The sequence below is a fragment of the Anarrhichthys ocellatus genome, unplaced genomic scaffold, assembly GCF_004355925.1.
Source record: "Anarrhichthys ocellatus isolate YVR2014 unplaced genomic scaffold, GSC_Weel_1.0 scaffold4, whole genome shotgun sequence".
NCBI lineage: Eukaryota > Metazoa > Chordata > Actinopteri > Perciformes > Anarhichadidae > Anarrhichthys > Anarrhichthys ocellatus.
Window position 1 is genome coordinate 5,627,203 of NW_022280034.1, and position 20,771 is coordinate 5,647,973.

At 43.8% G+C, this 20,771-nt stretch overlaps 2 protein-coding genes across 5 annotated transcripts in view; both read left to right on the top strand.

Annotated features, from left to right (window-relative positions):
* Positions 1 to 969: 969 nt before the first annotated feature.
* Positions 970 to 17,192, top strand: cunh10orf90 (chromosome unknown C10orf90 homolog). 4 transcript variants are annotated; one of them, XM_031843632.1, is made up of 12 exons: positions 979 to 1,091; positions 1,389 to 1,536; positions 1,651 to 2,431; positions 3,777 to 3,840; positions 6,145 to 6,236; positions 7,682 to 8,984; positions 10,833 to 10,985; positions 11,270 to 11,391; positions 11,775 to 11,946; positions 13,079 to 13,142; positions 13,484 to 13,574; positions 15,445 to 17,192. In XM_031843632.1, the coding sequence occupies exons 3-12, from the start codon at positions 1,835 to 1,837 to the stop codon at positions 15,481 to 15,483; spliced, it is 2,697 nt and encodes an 898-aa protein (XP_031699492.1). In that variant the 5' UTR covers positions 979 to 1,091; positions 1,389 to 1,536; positions 1,651 to 1,834; the 3' UTR covers positions 15,484 to 17,192. The 4 variants fall into 4 exon arrangements, 3 of the variants coding, with proteins under 3 accessions (XP_031699490.1, XP_031699492.1, XP_031699491.1); XM_031843630.1 differs by lacking the exon at positions 15,445 to 17,192 and having other exon boundaries at positions 970 to 1,091; positions 13,484 to 15,436; XM_031843631.1 differs by lacking the exons at positions 979 to 1,091; positions 15,445 to 17,192 and having other exon boundaries at positions 1,372 to 1,536; positions 13,484 to 15,436.
* A 2,002-nt stretch (positions 17,193 to 19,194) lies between these two features.
* Positions 19,195 to 20,771, top strand: part of adam12a (ADAM metallopeptidase domain 12a) — a 64,153-nt gene continuing 62,576 nt past the window's right edge. Inside the window, exon 1 of the mRNA XM_031842896.1 lies at positions 19,195 to 19,384. Within this exon, the coding sequence (XP_031698756.1) occupies positions 19,279 to 19,384 (106 nt within the window). The 5' untranslated portion in view covers positions 19,195 to 19,278. The remainder of the gene's footprint in view (positions 19,385 to 20,771) is intronic.

The window sequence follows — 20,771 nt, forward strand, 5'->3', positions numbered from 1 at the left end:
ACACAGTTTTAACTTCAATCCTATCAATAATAAAAGCATATTACAGTATTCCTACTGTGATCTTTGATATGGTGATAAAACACACAGAGATTGTTCCTCTGATTGGTTCAACCACAGAATGAGAATGTATTCGGTCTTTGTCCATGTCCTTCCTCCTCTGTGCTTAATGGTGAAGCTACAGGAGCCAAAGCCAGCCTGTTATCCTGAGCTGTGATGTGTTGAACTAATAAGAGCTGTTCCTCAGAGCTGCAGGTGCTAAATGAAAGACATCAGGGGGGATGCACCTGGTGCACACATTTGAATCCGCTCATCTTAATTCCTCATGTTTGCACAAATGCTGCATCCATCCTATGGTTGCATCACATCTTTCAGAGAAGTCTCTCAAAACCCATGACCTCTCTCTCCTTTGCTCTCCCTTTCTCCACTTGTCATGTTGGAGTGTCCCCAGCAGAGGGCGAGGTCGCTTTCACACTTATTCTCACAGCCAATAACCTACATCTTTTGAACCTTGTTTAAATCTGTCCTAACTCAATTGGGTTATCAGACAAAAGATTACAAACTGCTTGACGCCATTGCATATTCCTTCTGCGTGTAGGCTTCTCAGCTTGAAAAGGTGTGTTGGAGCAGGTCACAGTAATTTATGATATCTCTGTGTTATCTCTGTCTTTGAAAGACGATTGGAAAATGTTATACCACCGAGAGGGACGTTAAGCTGCTTTGAAGGACATCTGGGGACTGCTAATCCGCTGAGAAATTCATTAAACATCCAAGCAGCTGGCAATTCTTTTTTTTTTTGGAAGAAGTTGTATCTTTGAACATCTGTGTTCAACTGCCTCTAAATAAAAGCTAAAAACAGAATCCTGCCTTGTCTTTAGAAACACCCTTCACTCATGCATTGTGGGACATCACGTGGGTCACGGCTACTTATCCAAGAGGACACTTTTTTTTCCATTTTGAAGACAGTCTTGCAAATGTCACATGGCTCGGTTAGAGGCTTGAGGACAGCAGCGCCTCATCATCAGCCGTTAACCACGAGATCACAAGGAAGAGCAGAGACAGGGGGGAATTCACCGAGGAGGATTTCTGAAGCAGTAAGTGACTCGTGGAATAACGTGGATAACTGCTCATTAGTGATGCTCTGTCATTTGTGAGGATGCCTGAATGTCAGGAAGTTTGATTCGTAATTTTAAACATCGGGTGGTGTGTCTGACACGCATAAACCCTAAATTAGACAGTTTGTTGATTACGATGCTGAATGTTAATGGTGCTCTTTGTTTAAATGGAGATCCTGTTACGTCAAGCATTGCATCAACAAGTGTTTTTTTTTTTCTTTCGGCCCGCCCACCCCTCTGTCTCTTTCCATCTCCCTCTCTGCATTGGATGTTCAGCCCTCAGTAACTCTTTTGTTGGGCAAAGCATCCTTCACATTGCTACAGGCCTCACTGGAGACGGTACTCACCAGAACCTAGTTCATATCAACACAGGGTTTACTTCCAAGGAGTGAGGAGTTGGATGCAAGTGAAAAGGGGTGTTTCAGTAAGTAACAGTGATGTAATAAAAGCATGGAAATTGAAGTAATGTACTTATAATCTGGAATTATTTGCACCTATTTCTAATTCTCATCTGTATTCTGATACCTTCTCGTGACAGATCTGTGACATCCACAGCCTCCAGCATTCTTATAGCTACTAATTCCTTGCAGTGCATCTCTGGCATGCCTCATGGTAAGAAGTCCAGTCGAGCCAGGGGAGTCTCATTGATACCTCCTCTGTAAAGGGCTTCTATTGTGGCCTGAAACCCGAGAGCAGTGAGTGTTTACCTGAGCTCCAGAGGGATGACTCTCCGCAGGCCAGCTGCCCACCTACGGAGAGCCCCGAGCTGGAGGAGATCGGGAGATGAGTCCTACTGGGAGAGCTTGATACCAGAAGGGGAGGTTTTGCCCCGCGTTTCTCCTCCCCAACGTGCACCTCGGCCCCAGAGTGCCATCGAAGGAGGACGCCAGCTGGACGGATGGCTGGAGCACCTGCAGAGGATAGAGAGCGAACTTCTCAGAGCCCCATGTCACGGTCAGGCTCCGGCTTTCAGTGATTGGACGACATCCATGCCTGCTCTCGACAAAGAGCCAAGCGGACCTGTCTGGAGACAGCCGGAGGTCCCCTCCTACAGCAAGGCCTCGTCTTCGTGTGGGAGTCCCAGCCTGTGTGAGAGCTCGCTGGGCAGCCAGGAGTCCCTCCAAACGGGATTATTTTCTCCTCCAGAGCGTAGAGGAAGCTGGGAGAGAGTTCAAATGATGCAGACCCCAAGGAAGGAGCAGGCTCAACTCAGTAGTATGGCTCCAGTCAAAATCGGCTGGCTGCCAATCCAAAGAAGAGTCATGATGGTGGGCGGTGCTTGTAACCAAAACCAGTCTTCGGACCACTCTGCTGGCCAGGTAAAACACATAACACCTCAAAAAGCCTCAAGCATATCAGAAAGTTTTTTTCTGATGCTAAAGACGTTTCTGGATTTCTTTACATTTAGATGAGCAATATTTCAAGAACTTAGAGAAACGGTTACATTCTTTACCTGCTGAAACAAAGCTACCCAGTTCATTTTGGCAGGCCTCCGTACACTTAGAGGAGATTTACTTTGGAGCAGTGAGAATTAATCTCTCACAGAAACCCCATAGAAAAACATTTTGTATTTAGGGTATCAACCTTTTAAAACAGGCCTTTGGAAAGATGCTGCACTGATTTACCCTGGATTTGGCACTGGCTGTCTCTCAGGCTGCTATTCTGAGATGTTAGTGAGACAGTGTAAGCCCCGCAAGTCTGAAGGTAAAGTGCTGTGTAATGGAGGCGATGGTGCGTAGTGCCAGGCAAGGCAAGGCAGTCTGAAACGCATAGGGCCACAGAGAGTCATTTGCAGTCGAGTCTCAGTTACCCAGGGAGAAGGCAGAGCTCCGGCATCCTTTGAAAACAGCTTACTCGGCAGGAACTCCACGCATTCTCGAAAGGTTTACGACTCATTTGGAGCTGTGACGGCAGAGATTGAGCATTGTGCCCTGAGAGGATGCAAGTCAATGTACAGAGACAATTCAATGGAAGTATTATCAACTGAACTGATGATTTGACTTCAAAAATCTATAAATTGCTGTGCTGTACCAGATATTCTGGTCTGACTGATGTGCTTTGTGCATCAGACTGAACTGATGCAAAATTAATCACTGAAAAAAGAATATTATCTGAAGTCAGTGTTGAGATTTTTGGTGTATTTTCACTACAGTAACTTAAATACAAAAAGGATATTTAATGAGACCTTTCTGAGGGATTATGCCGAAAGGAATATTTTGAAATTCTGGGGATATAGGCTATCGCTTTCTGTGCCGAGAGGTAGGTGATAGAAACCACGCATGGCTCTACGCTAGGCTAGCTTAGCTTAGCACGAACACTGTAAACAAGGGAAATGGCTAGTTAGATAGTTTCATAAGGGTTTAAGGGGAGACACAGCTTCTCCATAATTTGTGTTCTTTTAGACGAGTGGAAAGAAAATGAGCTTTTTCTCAAACCCTGAGCCAGAAATCTTCACTTCAGTAGCACTAACATACATCAAACTTTTTTCCGCTTTCATTCTTATTTATATTCTGGAGGATGGTTCATATTTCTTTCATAGTCTTTCTGATAGAACATTTTATTCCTAAAAACATGTTGATAGTATTTTCTTTCTAACGGAGTGTTACAATCAGATATATAAATATATTTTTGTGTACTCTATAATGGGCTCTTTTTTGTTTACAGGTGAAACTGAAACAAGCCATCACTCCAACATTTCAGAAGAATCGAACAGCCAACATGCACCAGGGTATGTAGCCTTCAACACATTCTCATTTCAACCGGTCACATGCTCTTTGTCAGAGCCCTCGGCGTCACTGTCTAACGCAATGGTTAGCACAGCACTATTAACATCGCTGTGAATTCAAACAGAAACACGGGCCGAGGTTTAGGCAACAAAACCACTTAAGTTGAGGAGTAACATTGTGATTGGGCTCAAAATAACTGGAAAACCCGCCAAAAACGTCACTAACTTCAAAATATCCGAGAGTTGCACCTTAAAAGTGAGACCAAACCAAATTTTAAAACATGAAGTAACTGTCTTGCACAACAGAAAATTCCCCGAAACACACAAAGGTTCCGTTTCAAGTGATGTTTAGTGCCTGATCACTGCCAGAACAAATATGGCCATGGGGTAACTGCAGGGGCCGGGTTAGCTGGAGAGAGAACAAAAGCTTATTTCAGGGCTGAGTTGCCACACAGTTTACCTGCCTCTAATCAGCTCCTTGCAGCAGTGCTGCTCCTGTCCTCTTTCAAACGCTCCACACTGACTGACTGTACGAACACTTTAGACCCCCCCCCCCCCCCCGAAACAAAGTCAAGTTCATGTACAGCTGGTCCCGGCTGTTGTGCCACAGTGTCCTGGCAGGATTGGAGGTAAAAGAAACAGGCACTGTTTAAAAAAAAAAGGTGTTGAAAAGAGAAGATGAGGAGGAGGCAGAATGATTGGAGAAGCAGCCCTGTTAATCTTTGAACATGGCAGCCCCACACTCACTGGGTTTGATCTGAGGTTTGATCTTTCAGCCCCGTCCTTGTTTATGCATAGATTACATTGGCACGGCTCGGGCTGCTCGCAGAAATCAAAGCAATCCATCCATGGCAGCAGGGAACTTTGACAGAAAGTGCAGGTGTTTTAAGCAACGTAAACCTTATTAACGTCATACACACTAGTTAGTTAAAAGCCACATGCACAGGCTGTGTTGATACAATATTTCTCCAGTGAATGCTCTTAGATCATAAATGGGTTAGTAGTCAATCAAATATAGGCATAAATATTCATATTTTTAGTTACTTCACAGTGAATAATAATTATATGCAGGTGCATGCACACAACAAATTGGCCACGGCTGCAATCCCAGCAATGAGGTGAAGATGAAGAACAAGAAACAAGAATCGTTATGCAGGACTGCATCCAAATGTGTCTTGTTTTTCGATGCCGGTTGCTTTTGCTCAGCTGTCACAACATTTAAATCAACGAGTCCACATCCAAAACCAAATGAAACTATCAGATATTCCATCTGCAATTATTCCAACAAGAACTGACTCGGTTACACTCCGGCTGGCAAATCATCCCACCTCTTCCTCATTCTTTTTCTCTCTCTCTCTCTCCTTCTGGTTGTTGCTGACAACCCTTGCAGAAGTACTTTTAATCCGACCCGAGGTCTTATTGCAGACACTTAGTGCCCTCTCCCACCACACACGTCACATTTAGCAAACATGAAACGGCCTGATGTTAATGAGAAAATGATAATAAAATTGGATCTTGTGTTCCAAGGGCCTTCGTGTTGAGACAGACTGGCCACTTTCCACCCGGCTCACACAACTACTAGATAAAACTCATGAGGATGAGGAATGAATTGGGGGGGGGGGGGGGTGCCTTATGGCCGGCCATTCTTCTTTTTTTTCCTCCTGAATATTAAGCTGCTGTCGATTCGGAACAAAATGGTCATTTGAGCTGAGGTAGTGGAGGTAATGAGAGAAGCTCTTCCAGGGGGGGGGGTCACAAGTTGGTGTTGGGGCCCTTTAAAGAGAAAGAAATGACACATATAGTGATGGCAGCAGGTGTCAGAAACAGCCGTTGTGGCACCTCTGAAGACAATTCTTTGTTTTTTCAGGCGTAATCACATTTGCAAAGTGGTGCAATTTTCACCCTGTCCCTCGCTTTCTCCGTCAAAGTGAGAGGAAAAAAATAGAAAACACCGGCGGATTATCCACACAGCATTCAAGGGGTTATCCCAATGTGAGAGCCGGTCGCCATGGTAACAGCAGCAGGTGGAAATGCAGCCAGGCAGGCAGTCAGGATGGCAATATAGAGTATCAGTCAGGGCTGAGAGGCAGACCAGTCGAGCTGCTATACGCCTCCCTGAGGAAGCAGAGAAGTGGCTCTGGGGTGGTGCTAGATTCACTTTACTGTGCCAACGTCAATTATTGACAGTGTCAACATTGCCACACACTCAGAGGAACGCCTGAGTTGTGTGTGTGTGTGTGTGTGTGTAGAAGAGAAAGTCTTGTGACGAGTGTGACAGTGGATCATTTGTTTTGCCTTTACACATAGATGGAGAGGTGGAGAAAAGTCACACCAGTCCGAATGCTTTGGGTGTGAAGACGTGGCAGACACCTGATCAAGACTCTACCCATATTAATCAGGTAACTGATAACACCTCTCGTAGGATTGTTTTTCACTTGAGCTCAGGAGATGATGGATGTCAGTGGGCCTTTGTGTCTGGGAGTGAATTCTATGTCTGCCTGGGGTCTTCTAATCCTAGTGTTATGCTACTGTTGTGCTTTCTGATGCTTAGGCCACCGTCGCTTATTTCTAAATATGATAAATGTAGAGCTGCAATCCATCCCTTTAAAAGATGAGGGAACCGACACTCATTCGCGACAGTTCATACGCAGTTCATGGGATCAAAGATTAAAAACGTACTGGTGGAATTTAACTTTAGAAAACTAAATTAAAGATCCTCTATGGAACTTGAAAAAGTGGCTCAACAATTTAGAGTAAAAAATATAGCAGCTCAAAGCTTTGGTGCCTCATCAGAATGCAGGACAGTCACTGAAATAAAAAAAACAAAAAAATAAATGACTTATGATCAACACAAAGGCAACTTGATGATGACATCTTTGCTTTATGGACCATTACCAGCACAGATGTCAGTGTATGTGTTCTGTCTGTGTGCTGCAGCATTTATCCAAAGCATTGCCAAATTAGACATTAGACATATTAGACATCATTAGACAAAAAATGTCTTTTTACAAGATTTAAGTGGACCAGATTGTCTGCAGCCATAATCAACCCTGTCTAATTGCCATAATCAGAAGTTATTTAATGTGCATTTTATCATCATATGAGGAATGACTATACAGTAGGTATCTATATAATTATTCACTACTGTACTACTTTCTTCGTCGCAGTTTAACTCTCTTTGATGAAAAGTATATTGTCGACAGCCACAAGGTGTTACAGAAGTGCAAATGGCTAAATCACATACTTTGTTTAGAAATTAGGTTTATGCAGCATTAATAAACGAGGGATCAGGGCGGTATGTCACCTCATGACCCCTGCTGGGGAGTACAACAACAGGGTCATATCAGCATTTCTCCATGCTCCATAAAAAACCATCAGACTCCTCTGGGCCAAGGACCAGAATCTTTGCTTTTTCTTGCCTCTCAGTTCCTATTGAGGATAGAGTCTCATTGTGAATGTGTGAGGGATAAGTCACGCTGTGTGCTGCCTCTTCCTGCTGCTGCTTCTATTGCTGCTGGGGCTGTGTCAAGCACGGGGAGAGTCATCTGACTAAAGAACAAACAGCAAAGCCCTGAAGGAATAGACAGCTGATCCCGCTGTTGAAATGTAATATTAGAGAGATGTCGTATTGTTGATATACGTGTTATGCTTCATTTTCTGTATTTGCCACTTGAACACGGGGGCTCAAATTGGCGAGATGAACCCACAGCATATGTTTTATTGTGTTGATTAATGACAAAACATTTAGCAGGAGACATTAGCAACAACAGAAGGGTGGGATGGGGTTTCGATGTGTAATTAAGGATCTTTATCACAGAGAATCTCTTTCATCCACATGCTGTAGGTGCCAGAAAAACTGAGCTTTCCTGCTAACGAAGAGGACCGACCTGGAGGCTTTCAAGCTCTGAGGAGATGCTGGAATACCAACAGGGTGCCAGTTTTCCCTGGAGGCAGTCAATCCAATGTGCTCCCCACCGGGACCAGCTCAGTCCCCAACAGGTCCTCTCAGATGAAAACAACCAGCACGGTCCCCCTCAAGCACGCTCCTGCTCATCAAACAACTTGTGCTGATCGCCTGAGAAACAGCACAGATACGAACAAGTCACAAACGCCTTTGCACAGGACAGGCGGTGTTCAGCCTATAAGGGCAACAGTCCCGCTGTGTAGAGCAAACAGCGGCTCACAGCCTTCACACATACAGACAAACTCTGCCGTGACTACGCTCATCCCTCAGAACAAAGCCGGCTTCTCCTCCATCACCATCTCCTCCAGGAAAGTGAGCAGATCGGCCAGTTTGCCTGGCTCCGGCGCCTGCAACCACTCCGGTGAATCCAGTTCTCCGTCCATGGACCCAAACTCCAGGCAGGTGACGGTGCAGAGGAAGGCCACTGTCCTTAAAGTGACAGAGCAAAGGACATTGTCCAGCCCTTTCTCGAGCACAAAAAACGCGGGGACCCCGCCGGCCAGCCATGCTTTGGACACAGTGGTCCACAGAAGAAAGGCTACCATCATCAAAGTGACAGAGCACAGGGAGAGCTACAGTCCAGCCAAGGAAAGGTCTGGGACGAGGCACCCAGAGTACAGACACAGCTACACAGAGGGGGTGTACAACAAAAACAGCACGTGGAGTGAGGGTAAACATTCACAACACAGTGCAGCACCTTCACATCTCCATCTGGATTCCACAAAGAGGCCAAACTCTGCTGTAGCACCACACACACCCACTTTGGACCCAGGAAAAAACGATGGTACACTGCACCGATCCACGCTGAGTCTTTCTGTGAGCAGCCCCCCTGCTATAGCAGCGGCCAAACCCTCAGAGGTTTCTCCAAAGGCGGTTGGACAGAGATTGGACAGGCCGCACAGACCGCTGAGCTGCTATGGCAATATGTTTGGACACACAGAGCCAAGCAGGGAGAACGTGACACAACCAGCGGCCAGGAAATGGAGCTTTGGGCTCCCACAGGGGGCCAATATCAACCCGGTGAACTCCAGCAGTAGTTTTGTCAGCCGTCAAACAGCAGTGGAAGAAGCGGGTCACCTAGTGGCAGACACCCCTAAGCCAAACGGAGGCCAGCAAGAAAGGTTGCCGCCAGAGAATGCGTTGAGGAGAGCGTCCTCATGTCTAACTCTCATCAAGGCCCCGGGTAGGTCTTCTCTGTCCCACTCTGACTGTCTTCCTGTCAGCACACAGGCTCCATTTGTCTCTGATCTCCGTTTTCAAAGGATGGCGATGTCTAAATATACACCTCCTTTGTGCCATTTGCGTGTCCTAGCTTGAAGTTATTACACAAACCGCAGCACTCTGGAGCCAAACTCTCCGGTTTGATACTGTCCTTCAACTTAGATGTCTTATTGATAGGCGTTATGAGATTGTATTCAGATGACTCCATTAGCTGTTGCCTTGAGTGCAACTGACACTCATGCTTGTCTGTGCCGATGTCAAATAGCACTACCCGGATTCAGAGGCCCCGTTGGTACCTACAGGCGCTTTATTGCCTTCCCCTTCCTTCATTTTTCTACGCCTCTCTTTGCATGTATGAGCTATTCTAGTCCCCCTTCTCACCAACAGCACAGGGGAGGAAGAGAAATCACAAGCTGCTAAACATGGTGAAAATAAAGCATTGGGATGTGTTAGAATCCATTTTGGCATCCAGATCCTGCAATGTAGCTGTTATATTCTTTGTTTCTTTCGTTGTAATCATCTTATGGGGACAAATATCTGTTCACACAGTCTCACTGTGGGGACTCGTTGATTACCTGAGGCCCAAAATCCAGATCTACCGATTAGATGTCCACCGATAACTTCCTCCGGGTAATACGTCGACTCCTACTACCTATTGGGATCGAGGCTTGGTTTCTGGCTGTGGTTTAACTCAGGAAAGTGAGGTAAAGGTTAATAAATTGTGTTCAACATTTTGGTAAATGGACTTATGTTGCTTTCTTATCGAGAATTAGATTAGAGGATCAATACTCTCATATCCAAAAGTGGTATCGATCTAACTTTTAGCAAGAAAGTGAACGGACATATTACCCAAAATGTCGAATCTTATTTCTTTACTGTTGAGGTTAGCCTCCATGATTTGAATGCAGAGCAGTTTTTAAGTCTTTTGAGGGCAAGTCCAAGTCTTATCTCGTGTCGTCATAAGTAAATTGCACATCAAGATGCAAGTTCTTTCAATGCTTTGGATACATAGTCTTTCGTCTTCCAAGTCTCAAGAACTCATTTGGTCAAAGTTTCAAGTCCGTCCACAGTTCTGAATGGACGTTTTTACAACGTCCTCACATGTGACAAAAATGCCATGTGATTATGTAAAAGGACTGAAACAGTCAGCTTGAAGCTGTTGTTTAGTAATGCTGAATATTAGTTACAAGGGCTTTTATTTGTCCTTGTACGGCAGGGTTGCACAACGAAATTTAGAGTGTAGGCCCAATTTGCCACATAGGAAAGAAAACACACAACAACAAAAAACTAGTCCGGTGCTTCGGCAGCTGATACTTCAGTATCTCTTTCCAGGCAGCAGCAGGGTGAACAGGTTGTGGCGGGGGTGGGTTTTGTCTTTAATATCCCCTCAGCTCTTCGCAGGCTCCTTTTCTCACTAAGATCACTGATGCTCAGTATATGCCAATGATGTTCTAGGTGGTTTTAATCACCCGCTGTAGAGCCATCCTGTCACTCAATGTTACTTATTCAGGTGAATAAGTAACATTGAGAGGGAGTTTTCTGCTGAGCGAGTTGTTCTTCGTTCGTGGTCTCTTCTCCGTGTGAAATTATTCATTATTCCTTAATCGCTTTCATTAAGACCGTCATCAATTAATTAGGAGGCCCGAGGCGGCCTAATTTAAATTCTACGTTTGATACAGTCAACCTGCGAGTTAGGCGGGACATTATGAAATGATTTTAAACCCCTCGACCGCCGAATGGCAGCTCGGCAACAGCCGGTGTCACTGTTTCACTCACTTCTCACTCACATCAAAGCCCTCTTGCCTTTCAGATCCCAACTCACATCAGTCTCAAGAGGAAGTGCTCGCCCTCAATGCAGCTGCCATCATCGCAAATATCAAACTCCAAAGGCAACTTAGCAAGAAGAAAACACCAAATGGCAAATCTGAGAAGGACTCCGCTGCATCACCTGAGGGAAATACTGGTATTATTACTTCTCGCGTCCCCTCCCACGAAATCTTAATTTCGCACCTTATAAAACATTGATCTTTAACTGACAGTGTTGCGAGCTCAACACTTTGTTTCCAGAGCTACATCTTTGATGGAATCAATACAGATCCAGTGAAATTCCACAGTGCTTACATACTGTGCCTGTTTTGATTCATGCCAAGAAGTTATATGTCATCATAGCAAGCCCAGAGGGCTATGTTGCATTGTGCCCGGGCACGTGAAGCCAGGGCAGGCGAAAATGATTTCTTTTTTCTGCAGTGGTTGTGACAGATGAGGGGAAACGTGTGAAGTCACATCTGGATGAAAGAACAATCCAGCACCACAACCAACCTAATGGCACTCTTGAAACTGAAAGCTCACCTAAAACTATTTCTTTACAGGTGAGTTCAGAGGTATTTTCTTTTTGCCAATATAACAATGAAACAATTAGGATCTGATTCTCCAAATGTCTATTTGTTGCACTTTTTTGTGTATTGCAGCCAGTGTATTCCTTTCTTTTGCAGCCGAAATTCTTTTTTAAATCCCTATGTTGTTAATTATCTAACAACTCAGGTTCATCTTAACCCCTTGTGGAGATTTTCACCCCCAGGTTTGCAACCGTTAAAGTACACTACAACGTCAGCGAAAGGGAATGACACATTTTGACTTGCTTTTGAGTTTTCCAGAGCTGTATTCTAGAGCGGTGGGAGTTGGAAATGGGACGTTGGGCTTAAGTGTTTTGTCAAGAAGAGCAATATGTTTCTGTTTTTTCTGGTTTTGGCAGGACGCACTGCAGAGGTCCAGGCCAGACTTCATCAGTCGTTCCCAGGGCAGGCTGCGAGAGCTGGAGCGAAGGGCACAGGAGAGGAGGGATCAGGCTGATTCGGTAGGCTCGCGGTCGGATGCTGCTGTTAGGCAGAGGAGAGCCCGCAGTGGACGGGGAACCTCTCTGAACGGTACGGTGCCAGCAGCCACCCTCACCTCTCTCGAACTGCCCATTGTTCTGTTGCAGCTGCAGTGGCCGTTTGCCACATCATAATCACACACATACAGACACAGAACAAAGAGCGAGGGGGGTAGTTTTCAGCCAGTGCGTGTTGTTTTTCAATGCTCAGACCAATATTTCTGGATCTAAGCTACTGATAGGTAACATTTTGTTCAATTATACATAATATTCACATTTATTTTTTTAGCTCGAAGGCATGCTAATCCACTAAAATCCTCTGCTGAAACCCAATATTCTCAGTTAGCAGTAGTTTTAGACAAACTATGACACATCATTCAGATTCTATACTTCCATGAAGCTACAGATATTGCATAGAAAAGCTAAAGGAATAAATGTAACATAACTAAAATGTACAGAGAAAAATTATATTTAGGATGGATCACATAACAGGCCAGAATCTGAAATGTAATAACAATACATTTTCATCTTAACTAGCTTTAGGCCAACTGTGAGGGGAAAGAAGCACAGAGGAGAGAGAGGCTAAGCTGCGACTAAATACAATAAAAGCCACTTGAAGTATGAAACAAATGGCTTTATTGCTTATACTTTATATATGTATGCAAGTGCTCCTCTATTGAATGATAGGGTTTCAGAATGATTGCAAGCATTGGATTACAGCAAAGATATTTCTGTCACCTTCAAATGGCATTAAGCTCTCGACACAATGTTCTGCCTGATGAGATTTCCTTTCAGTGCCAGGCTTCACAGTAAACAATAAAGAATTTAAAGATTTGTGACAGTAAATTCGTAGCTCTCTCTGCCCTCTGCTGGCTGCAACAACATCAAAACATACACCAGTGAGTCAATGACAGCCTGGAAAGGGAGAGATTTAATATCTTAGAAGCGAGTGGAGGCGGTGGAATTGCGTGCTCTTGTTGAAAATGATCTTGTCTGTTCTTTCGGGAGATTGCAACACGATCCTTTCTTTTCTGTAAGAGCGGAGTCTTTCAGTTTCCTCAAACACCTGGAAAAGCTTGAGTGATCCACTGCCATGCTTTAGAGCCTTCAACTCAATCAGCAATTATGTATATATATATACAGTATGTGTGTGTGTGTGTGTGTGTGTGTGTGTGTGTTTCCAGATAACTTTTTCAAACCCAGAGATAGAGCCATTACTGGGAAAGAGATGCAGTCGAGATCTAAGCGGTGAGTTACATCTCAATCTCTACCTTGGCCCACTGTCAGATGCCTTTTCTTTGCAATCAGATGCATCCTTATCTCTTGTATTGCTTTCATGTGTGAAGGCAGAGTCTGTATCAGTGATATCTCCGTACAAATTATGCTGCTTTTATTCCTCTGCCAAGACTTTTGCTCTAATTATGTTTTTTCTTTCTTTCACGTCCTGGCCTCACAAGGTGTTAGACTGTGGATTTATACAGAATATAGTGTTCCATGTAGTTGATTAGTGGTGCAAAATCAACCCTAAACTGCCATTTTTTTCTTTACCAGCAACTCATAAAAGGCACAAACTGATCATATTGTTACAGGCCGCATGCAGAGGTGAAGAGGAAGAAAGAGGAGGAGAAGAAGAGGGAGGTGTGTTTGAGCAACAGGCAGCGAGTGGAACTTTTCAAAAAGGTAATCTCTAAATCTGTATTTGCCAAAACACAGATGAATAGAACCAGGCTGAATTTGGGTTTAGAACGATGCAAAAGACATTTAGAATTTTTTTTCCTTTTAAGGGAGTGGTGCAGAGCATAAAGAGTGAGAGAAGATCTAAAGCAACCTGTTACACATACAGCACATGATACTGACAGGGAGCGTGGAATAACATGAATTCCTTCTTTCATACGTAAGGGAGAAAAATATTGATATTAAGGGGCTGAATAGAATAAGATGAACCTTAGCGCAAAGAAACTGGTCCTTGTGTTGTTTAAGCACCACACATGCCTATTTTGATCTCCCGGAAGTTATATAGATATATATTCAGAAATGATGAGCTGAATCATCAAATCCCTGAAAATATGGAACAAAGCAAATAACCTCCAACCAGCGCGCCACAATGTTAACAACTTGCCTGAGACATTGAACAGAACATTAATCGTGTATATGACCCACAGGCAATTAAGCAAGTGATAACACAACCTTCCTCGATAGGCTCAATTAAACCTCGCAAACGGTGAAACGTTTTTCAGTAATGGCAAACAATGACTTCTTCTCTCTTCACGGCAGTGCAACTGTGGAAAGTAAAGTCTTTAAATCACCCACCAAGTCCATCACGGTTCACTGAGACGACTTTGAGTGGAACACGCGAAGGATGAAGGATATCTATAAACCGACCTTAGGAAGACAATAACAAGGGGGTGGATGGGAGGCACAGTGTATTTCTGGGTATTCTCCTGTTGAGGTAGACAAGTTGCGGGCTGGATAACATATTACAATAAATAATATACATGGGAGTCTGACAGTGATTTATTCCCTTTCGTATTGTGCTCCAATGAAGCAATTGAAGTAGGAATTCTCATCCTTACGTGTGGTTACAGTTTCTCCATTTTAATTAAATCTTCCCAGATCTGATGATAATAATTGTACACTTATAGGAATATTTTACAGCGTGCACTTTTACCTTTGGTAACTTGTCATTGAGGTGAACTTTGATTTAGTTCTGCTGAACCGATCGTAAGTAACTCTGTAAAGAAACATCAAAGGAATGAGATGCAGCAATGACAAGAAAAATGGATGTAAATGTAATTTCTGCTTATTTCTAAAATGAGTCCCATTAAACTGATTGCTGTGAAAGGATTTATTGAGCTTTGCCTTCTCTTTAAGAGCAATGAACTTATTGTTCCACTAGATGTCGCTGCTGCCAAACCTTTGCTATTTTCTTGCACATCTCCCAGGAGTTTGACTAGAAAAGCTGATCTCAAAGATGCATTTTCTGCACATGAGGTGGTTATTACTTTTTTTTTTGTTACTACATGATCAATAATTATTACCCATGACAGAGTTTGATTTGCTGGAGGAATCGTATGTTCGTTCTCTTTCCCGCTGCGCTCTCATAATGGAGCGAAACCGTGAACGGTCTCATTGTGCTCAGAGTTTGTGAGACCTGTGTTCCCATTGAAACAAAATGCCCTTCAGTGGCATAGAGAGCCACAGTGCAGTGCCACCATTCAGCCGAGCTGCAGACAGTGTGGGTGTAAAACACACACGGCTGCTCCAGCCACACTGCTGCTGTGGCAGATAACACAGAGAAGAGGGTGCGATGCCAGTTGATCAAGCAGGATCCTGGAAAGAGGAGCTGGAAACCTGAACGTGTGGGTGAGAGGACGGAAGGGACGAGGTTTTGCTCCTCCGTCTGTGCAGGACTGTTTGATTTCCATGTGACGTTTTTTGTGCGTTCGCCTGGATTGGAAAAAAAGGCCTCGTGGGTTTTGTGTGGACCAGACTGATGATCTACAGCCGCCAAGTGTTTTAGTAATCTGAGTGTTTTGCTCTCTTATTGCAGAAACTGTTGGATCAGATTCTCCAAAGGAGCAACAGCTGAACGGCCGATGACAGATGAAGATGATGACATGACAAGGCCTGTCGCATTGTATAACAGACTGATGAAGTGACCTGTGACCCTCTGGCTGTGCTGAATATGAGTTAAACTATCAGTGTAGGCCACGGCACGGCTCTACCGGCCTTCAGCCAGTGTTTTGTTTGTCTCGTGTATTTCCATTACTTATTATCCAAGTTACCGAGCTTAACATCTGTTTTCCTGAGAGATAAATCTGTGGTAATCTTTCAAAAGCCCACAAGGTCATTTAATAACATCGCTTACTGTACCTTCTGTTTCGGAAGTTTTTTCAGAACCATCAAAGACTCTTCTGCCCATCTGGATAAAAAATACAATATTTTGATGCAGAATTATAAAATTAAAAAAACACCTTTAACCTAGTTCACAAATGACCTGCTGATAAAACAGTTTAATTGCACCAATGTGTCCATCTTTGTGTGCAGGATAAAGAAACAGATGATCAGTTTAGGACAGATTGGTGGACTTGGAGGACAGAGCATATTTGATGAAATACCTTCAAAACAGCTCTTGGTTTTGTTAAATGACCTACTGTTGTTTTTTTGAAAGATTGCCACAGATTTGTCTTTTGAGAAAAACAGATGCTTGTCTCCGTGGCGCAGCTGTCCCAGCTGCCCTTGTGGTATGCAATTACAAATGCAAGATGGACCAAAATGAACGGATGAAATCATGTCTCAAAATTCTGTTTTGGTCACAAACCAGATATCGCATGACTGATACCCTTTTGATGTACGATATAAACCAGTAATGTATGCTTTTTTTAAATCTGTGTTATCTTCTTCTCACTTGATTGCAAATTGCCTTTGTTTCTAGAATGCTTGGTGTAATGGGATGCAGAGTGAGCTCCTCTCACGCAGCCACTTTCACATGATCTCATGTGATGTCAGACAGAATCATTCATTATGCTTCACAGTCCCTTCCGGGACAGTCTTCAACCGCCGTCTTCCTCATTATAACTGAAGTGGGCTCTGCCACCATTCAGGGCCAGAGATTAGCTGTAAGATGGAGGAATGTGACCCCTTCTCACTGGGAATGCCCACGTCAATGGACAGTGCCCATTTGAATTGAGTCTTTGTCCCCGTCTTTGTCTCATGATGGACGGTGGCCCGCCATTGCAGATTCAGATGTGTGGGCTCCAAAGTGAGCGTGCTCAGAGTGGCTCTCCACGACACGATGGAGCGGGACATAAATCAAAAGTGAATATTTATTTTTGAAATAACAGGCAACAGAGCAGACGCTCTTCATTATTCTTAATTGTTATTTTACTCATTAGCCTTTTAAGTTGAAGTTTCTTCATAGTCCAGCTGTTTCATCCATCTAAATTTGCCCCGATGTCTTGGAGAAGATTACGACAGATGATTACGCCTGACTGTTTTTGTAAACCTTATTTCTTGACAGAGCACAATGCACGTGTGGGTGTATTTGGACGACAGGAGATCATAAATAATGGATCATAATTGTGTCTGTCTTTCTAAAATGAGTAACTTAAAGACAACTGGGAACCATGTCTGCTGCTTGAAGAAGGTTATTTACTGTGTGTGTTGTTTCACTATCAATACAATTCTTCAACTTTATTTTGTATTTAAATTGAATCATGTGTATTTTATATTTGACTTGTTTCAACATATGTTGTTCACTTTTCTTCCAAATGTGACAGTAAAATGTTTGTCTTCAGACACTGGTGAAAAGTTGTGTTTTTCCCCCTAACTGCATTGACATAATAACAGAGGTTGGATGGAATAATTTCCCAGAAGTTGGGATTTATTATTGAGTGTTATCTGTCCGAGCACACCAACACAAATTCATATTTTACTGCCTGCTCTTCTCTGCACCTTATCTTCCTTCAAGCATCCTGGTTCGTAGAAAGAGCAAAAGATCAGCTCTTTGTAACGTCCTATAGCTGAATGTTTGGTTCCACTGAAATCAGCATGCAGAGCAATACTCCTCGGTAGTCTTTTATTTCCTTTCATATTTGAACTTGAAAGAAGACTTCTGAGGAAATGGGGTTTTATGACACTGGGCTTGCACCCTATAGTTCCTATTTCAAACGGCGTTAGGCAACAATTGGATGTGCTGCTGTGACTTTACCCGAAGTCTTCATGCTGCGAGCACACTACACCTTTAACACTGCTCTTTCATTTTCTCCTGTCAGGGGAGAAACAGCTTTCAGAAAACAGGACACCTACCTGCTGTCTGCCTGCATTCCCTCCTAAAGTGGATAGCCATGTGGTGCAGTGCAGAGGGCACACGCTGAAGAGCATTATTGAGCTGAGCCACAGTGTTGGAATGGGCTATGTCCACATATGGGTCCATGCACAGTCATTATTTAGTGCATCTCACCGGTGCTTCAATGACAAGTTGAGTATAGCTGCTTGTGAGTCTCATATATTGATTCAGATATCTTGAAATATTCACGTTTTCAAACTCATGCCACCCTGTTCTGTACACAGACAACAGACTATCCACCATCACGATGAGCCCCTGTGCTAGATACCAGAAGCACACACACACACACACACACACACACACACACAGAGATTTGACATTGGACAATATCAAAACACATATTACCCAGCAATCAACATTGCATATCTGTATGCATTAAGAAGAGAAATTTGAAAAATATTCTTTAAATTGACACATTCACCTAAATTTGCAAGTCGGCATTTTTTCCCACACACAAATGCTTTCAGCTTGCTCTGACTGAATAACAACTTGCATGCATAATAACATCTGAGTGAGGGCCGCGTAGGCTGAAATATTCAAATATACGGTATGTGTGCGCCTACCGAACCCCTTTGAGTCAAGTTGAGAAACGGATAAGAGGAAGGCCGGAAATGGAGAAGTTTGGCTTCAAAATAAAACGCTAGATTCGCGCTCTGCGTCCTGCACCTTCCGGGAATTGTTTGTTTTTTTGTGTCATATGGTTTACGTGTCTCTGCTTTGTACAGAACTTCTGTAATTTGACATCAATAATCTTATGTCAAGGTCTAAATAATAGCTTCTTCGGGATGTCCACTTGTGGTATTCAGGCTGTGATAGGTCATAGGAGATGACGTACACAAAAAGCATTAAAACAGCATTTCATTTTAATTATTTTAGTCTGTATTCGTTAAGTACGTTCTTTATTATTTATTTAATCTTATTGTAAAAACAGTATTGCAAAAGTGCATTATAATTGTTATAGGGTTTTTTATTTTTGAAATCTGTAACCGGATGTTGTGCTTTGTTAATTTCCGGTAGCTTGATGCTTGTTTAATAACGCGACCTGGCGGAGGCGTTAGGACCTCGCAGAGCACGAAGCGTGTCATTGAAGCACATGGTCCCCACTCATAAGACAACACTTCTCTCCAGTAATTGCTCCTGGAATCGATGCCATTCCAGTGGGCGACTGAGACAGCAGCGGCTTGTGTTGTCTATTTGTGAATGTTTTCCCCGGTCGCTCCTCATTTACCTCACTTTTTTGGGGGGGGGGGGGGGGGGGGGGGGGGGTTGCGCGAGGCAGCTCTGGACTTGGACGTCTCTGAATGGGGAAAGCGCATGGAGTTGAATCAGCTGTCCTCGGGATTTCCTAAAGCACCGCTCATACGCTCGATCATATTTCAGGAAGTCATTTTATTTTTTTGGGGAGGTGGGGGGGGGGGGGGGGGGGGGGCGGGGGGTGGGGGTACTCCTTGCACATCAGCTGTTGTTGGATTGTATGATGGTTGCGCTGCAGTGAAACAGTTTTGGCCAGTCCCGTCCACGCTTCAGCCGGGCATCATGAACCTCGGGAGCCGGAGTCTGAAGTTTGTTATTTTGACAGCACTTCAGGCTTTATGTGTCTCGGTCCCGGTGTGTGGCGGTGTGCTCTCCAGGTCTGCTGAAGGTAAGAGGCGGACAAGATGTGAAGTCTTTTTTGCCTATTATAGGCGAGATCCATGGGCGAAAGTAGCGAATCGATTGTTTTCTTAATTGAGTTATTATCAGGCACATGTCAAATGTAACCTTCACCTAGAAACATAAAGAAAAAGACAGGTTGAAATGAACCTGTCTGCATATTGTGCATTTATCCTGTATGCGTCTCTACTCTATTCTTCATGCATGTCTCACGTTTGGCTGCTTTTAGTATCATGTTTTATGAACGCCTTTTGCTAGTACACCGGTCTTACAGATCTATAACACATGTTTGGGCCGAATGCAACATCTCCAGAGGAGACAAAGCTCGCTAAATTATAGCTTTCTGTCATTCTCTCCTCCGGATCTGTGTGTGAGAAGCAGAACATCACATTTTAACTCGCAGTCCATTCAGTGCGCACCTCGGAGGAGAGGACACGCTGTATAATTGATGATGCTGAAACTCTCTTTGGTAATCAGCGGTAGCACTTGAGGCATTTCGCTGGCGCTTTCGGCATACTTCAGTTTTTCAGGGCACTTCAAACATACTTCAATATTTCAATTATGGATGAATTCCAGATTTATTTTAGTGGCAAACATAAAAGTCACATTGTTGGTTTTGAATTGAATGAATCAAGTAGCGTTTGTAAAAACCTGTACATTGTGCTGTTTATTATGTTTATGACATTTTGAGAGCTCCCAAATGTGATGTCAGAGTGTGTTTGTGTCTGTGCTTGCGTGTGTTTTGTCCCAGTGGTTGCAACCCTTTGGGCTGTGGCTCATGATATCCCAGTCATCACCAGCGTTCCATGCCCTATAGGTGAGATTCAACAAGGACAGTATGTCCAAACAGTGGTGAGTGGAGGAGTTGCACTTGAGCGTTATGCCCCCCCCCTGCACTGCCACTCAACTGTGGAATCCTGGGAATTAATTACCAGCAAGGGCAAATGTGTAAAACCAGGATCAAAGCGCGAGGAAGCTGTATTCATCAACGGTTTGTCGTCATCAGAAGTTGGCCTTGATGGGTTTGGTTCTCGTGGGTTCCGGCTCGGTTCAAATCGTCGTCGTCAGTGCATTTGGAAAGTCTGAGCCGATGTGTGTTGACAGGATATTTACCTGCTTGTGGGTAATTCAGCCTGATTGAGATGAATGGATGGAGGGAGCCGTGTCACAGGAAGATGGGCTTTCATTTAAAAGACAAAGACAAATACAATCAATGGCGTAAAATGCCTTTTGTGTTCAAAAACTGAACCAGCCGACATTTTTAATCATCCATCAATCATCATGTTTCTCCTCTGTCTTTATATAAATTCAAACTGAACATGTTTTGGGCTGCAGTTTGAAGATGTCCCCTTGGGATTTCAGAACTCGTGATTGGA

Coding starts and splice junctions, on each gene's coding strand:
- cunh10orf90 (XM_031843630.1), top strand. CDS start 1,835: ATGACTCTCCGCAGGCCAGCTGCCCACCTACGGAGAGCCCCGAGCTGG. Junction 2,432..3,776: donor CGGACCACTCTGCTGGCCAG/GTAAAACACATA, acceptor TTTTGTTTACAG/GTGAAACTGAAACAAGCCAT. Junction 11,947..13,078: donor ACGGGGAACCTCTCTGAACG/GTACGGTGCCAG, acceptor GTGTGTTTCCAG/ATAACTTTTTCAAACCCAGA.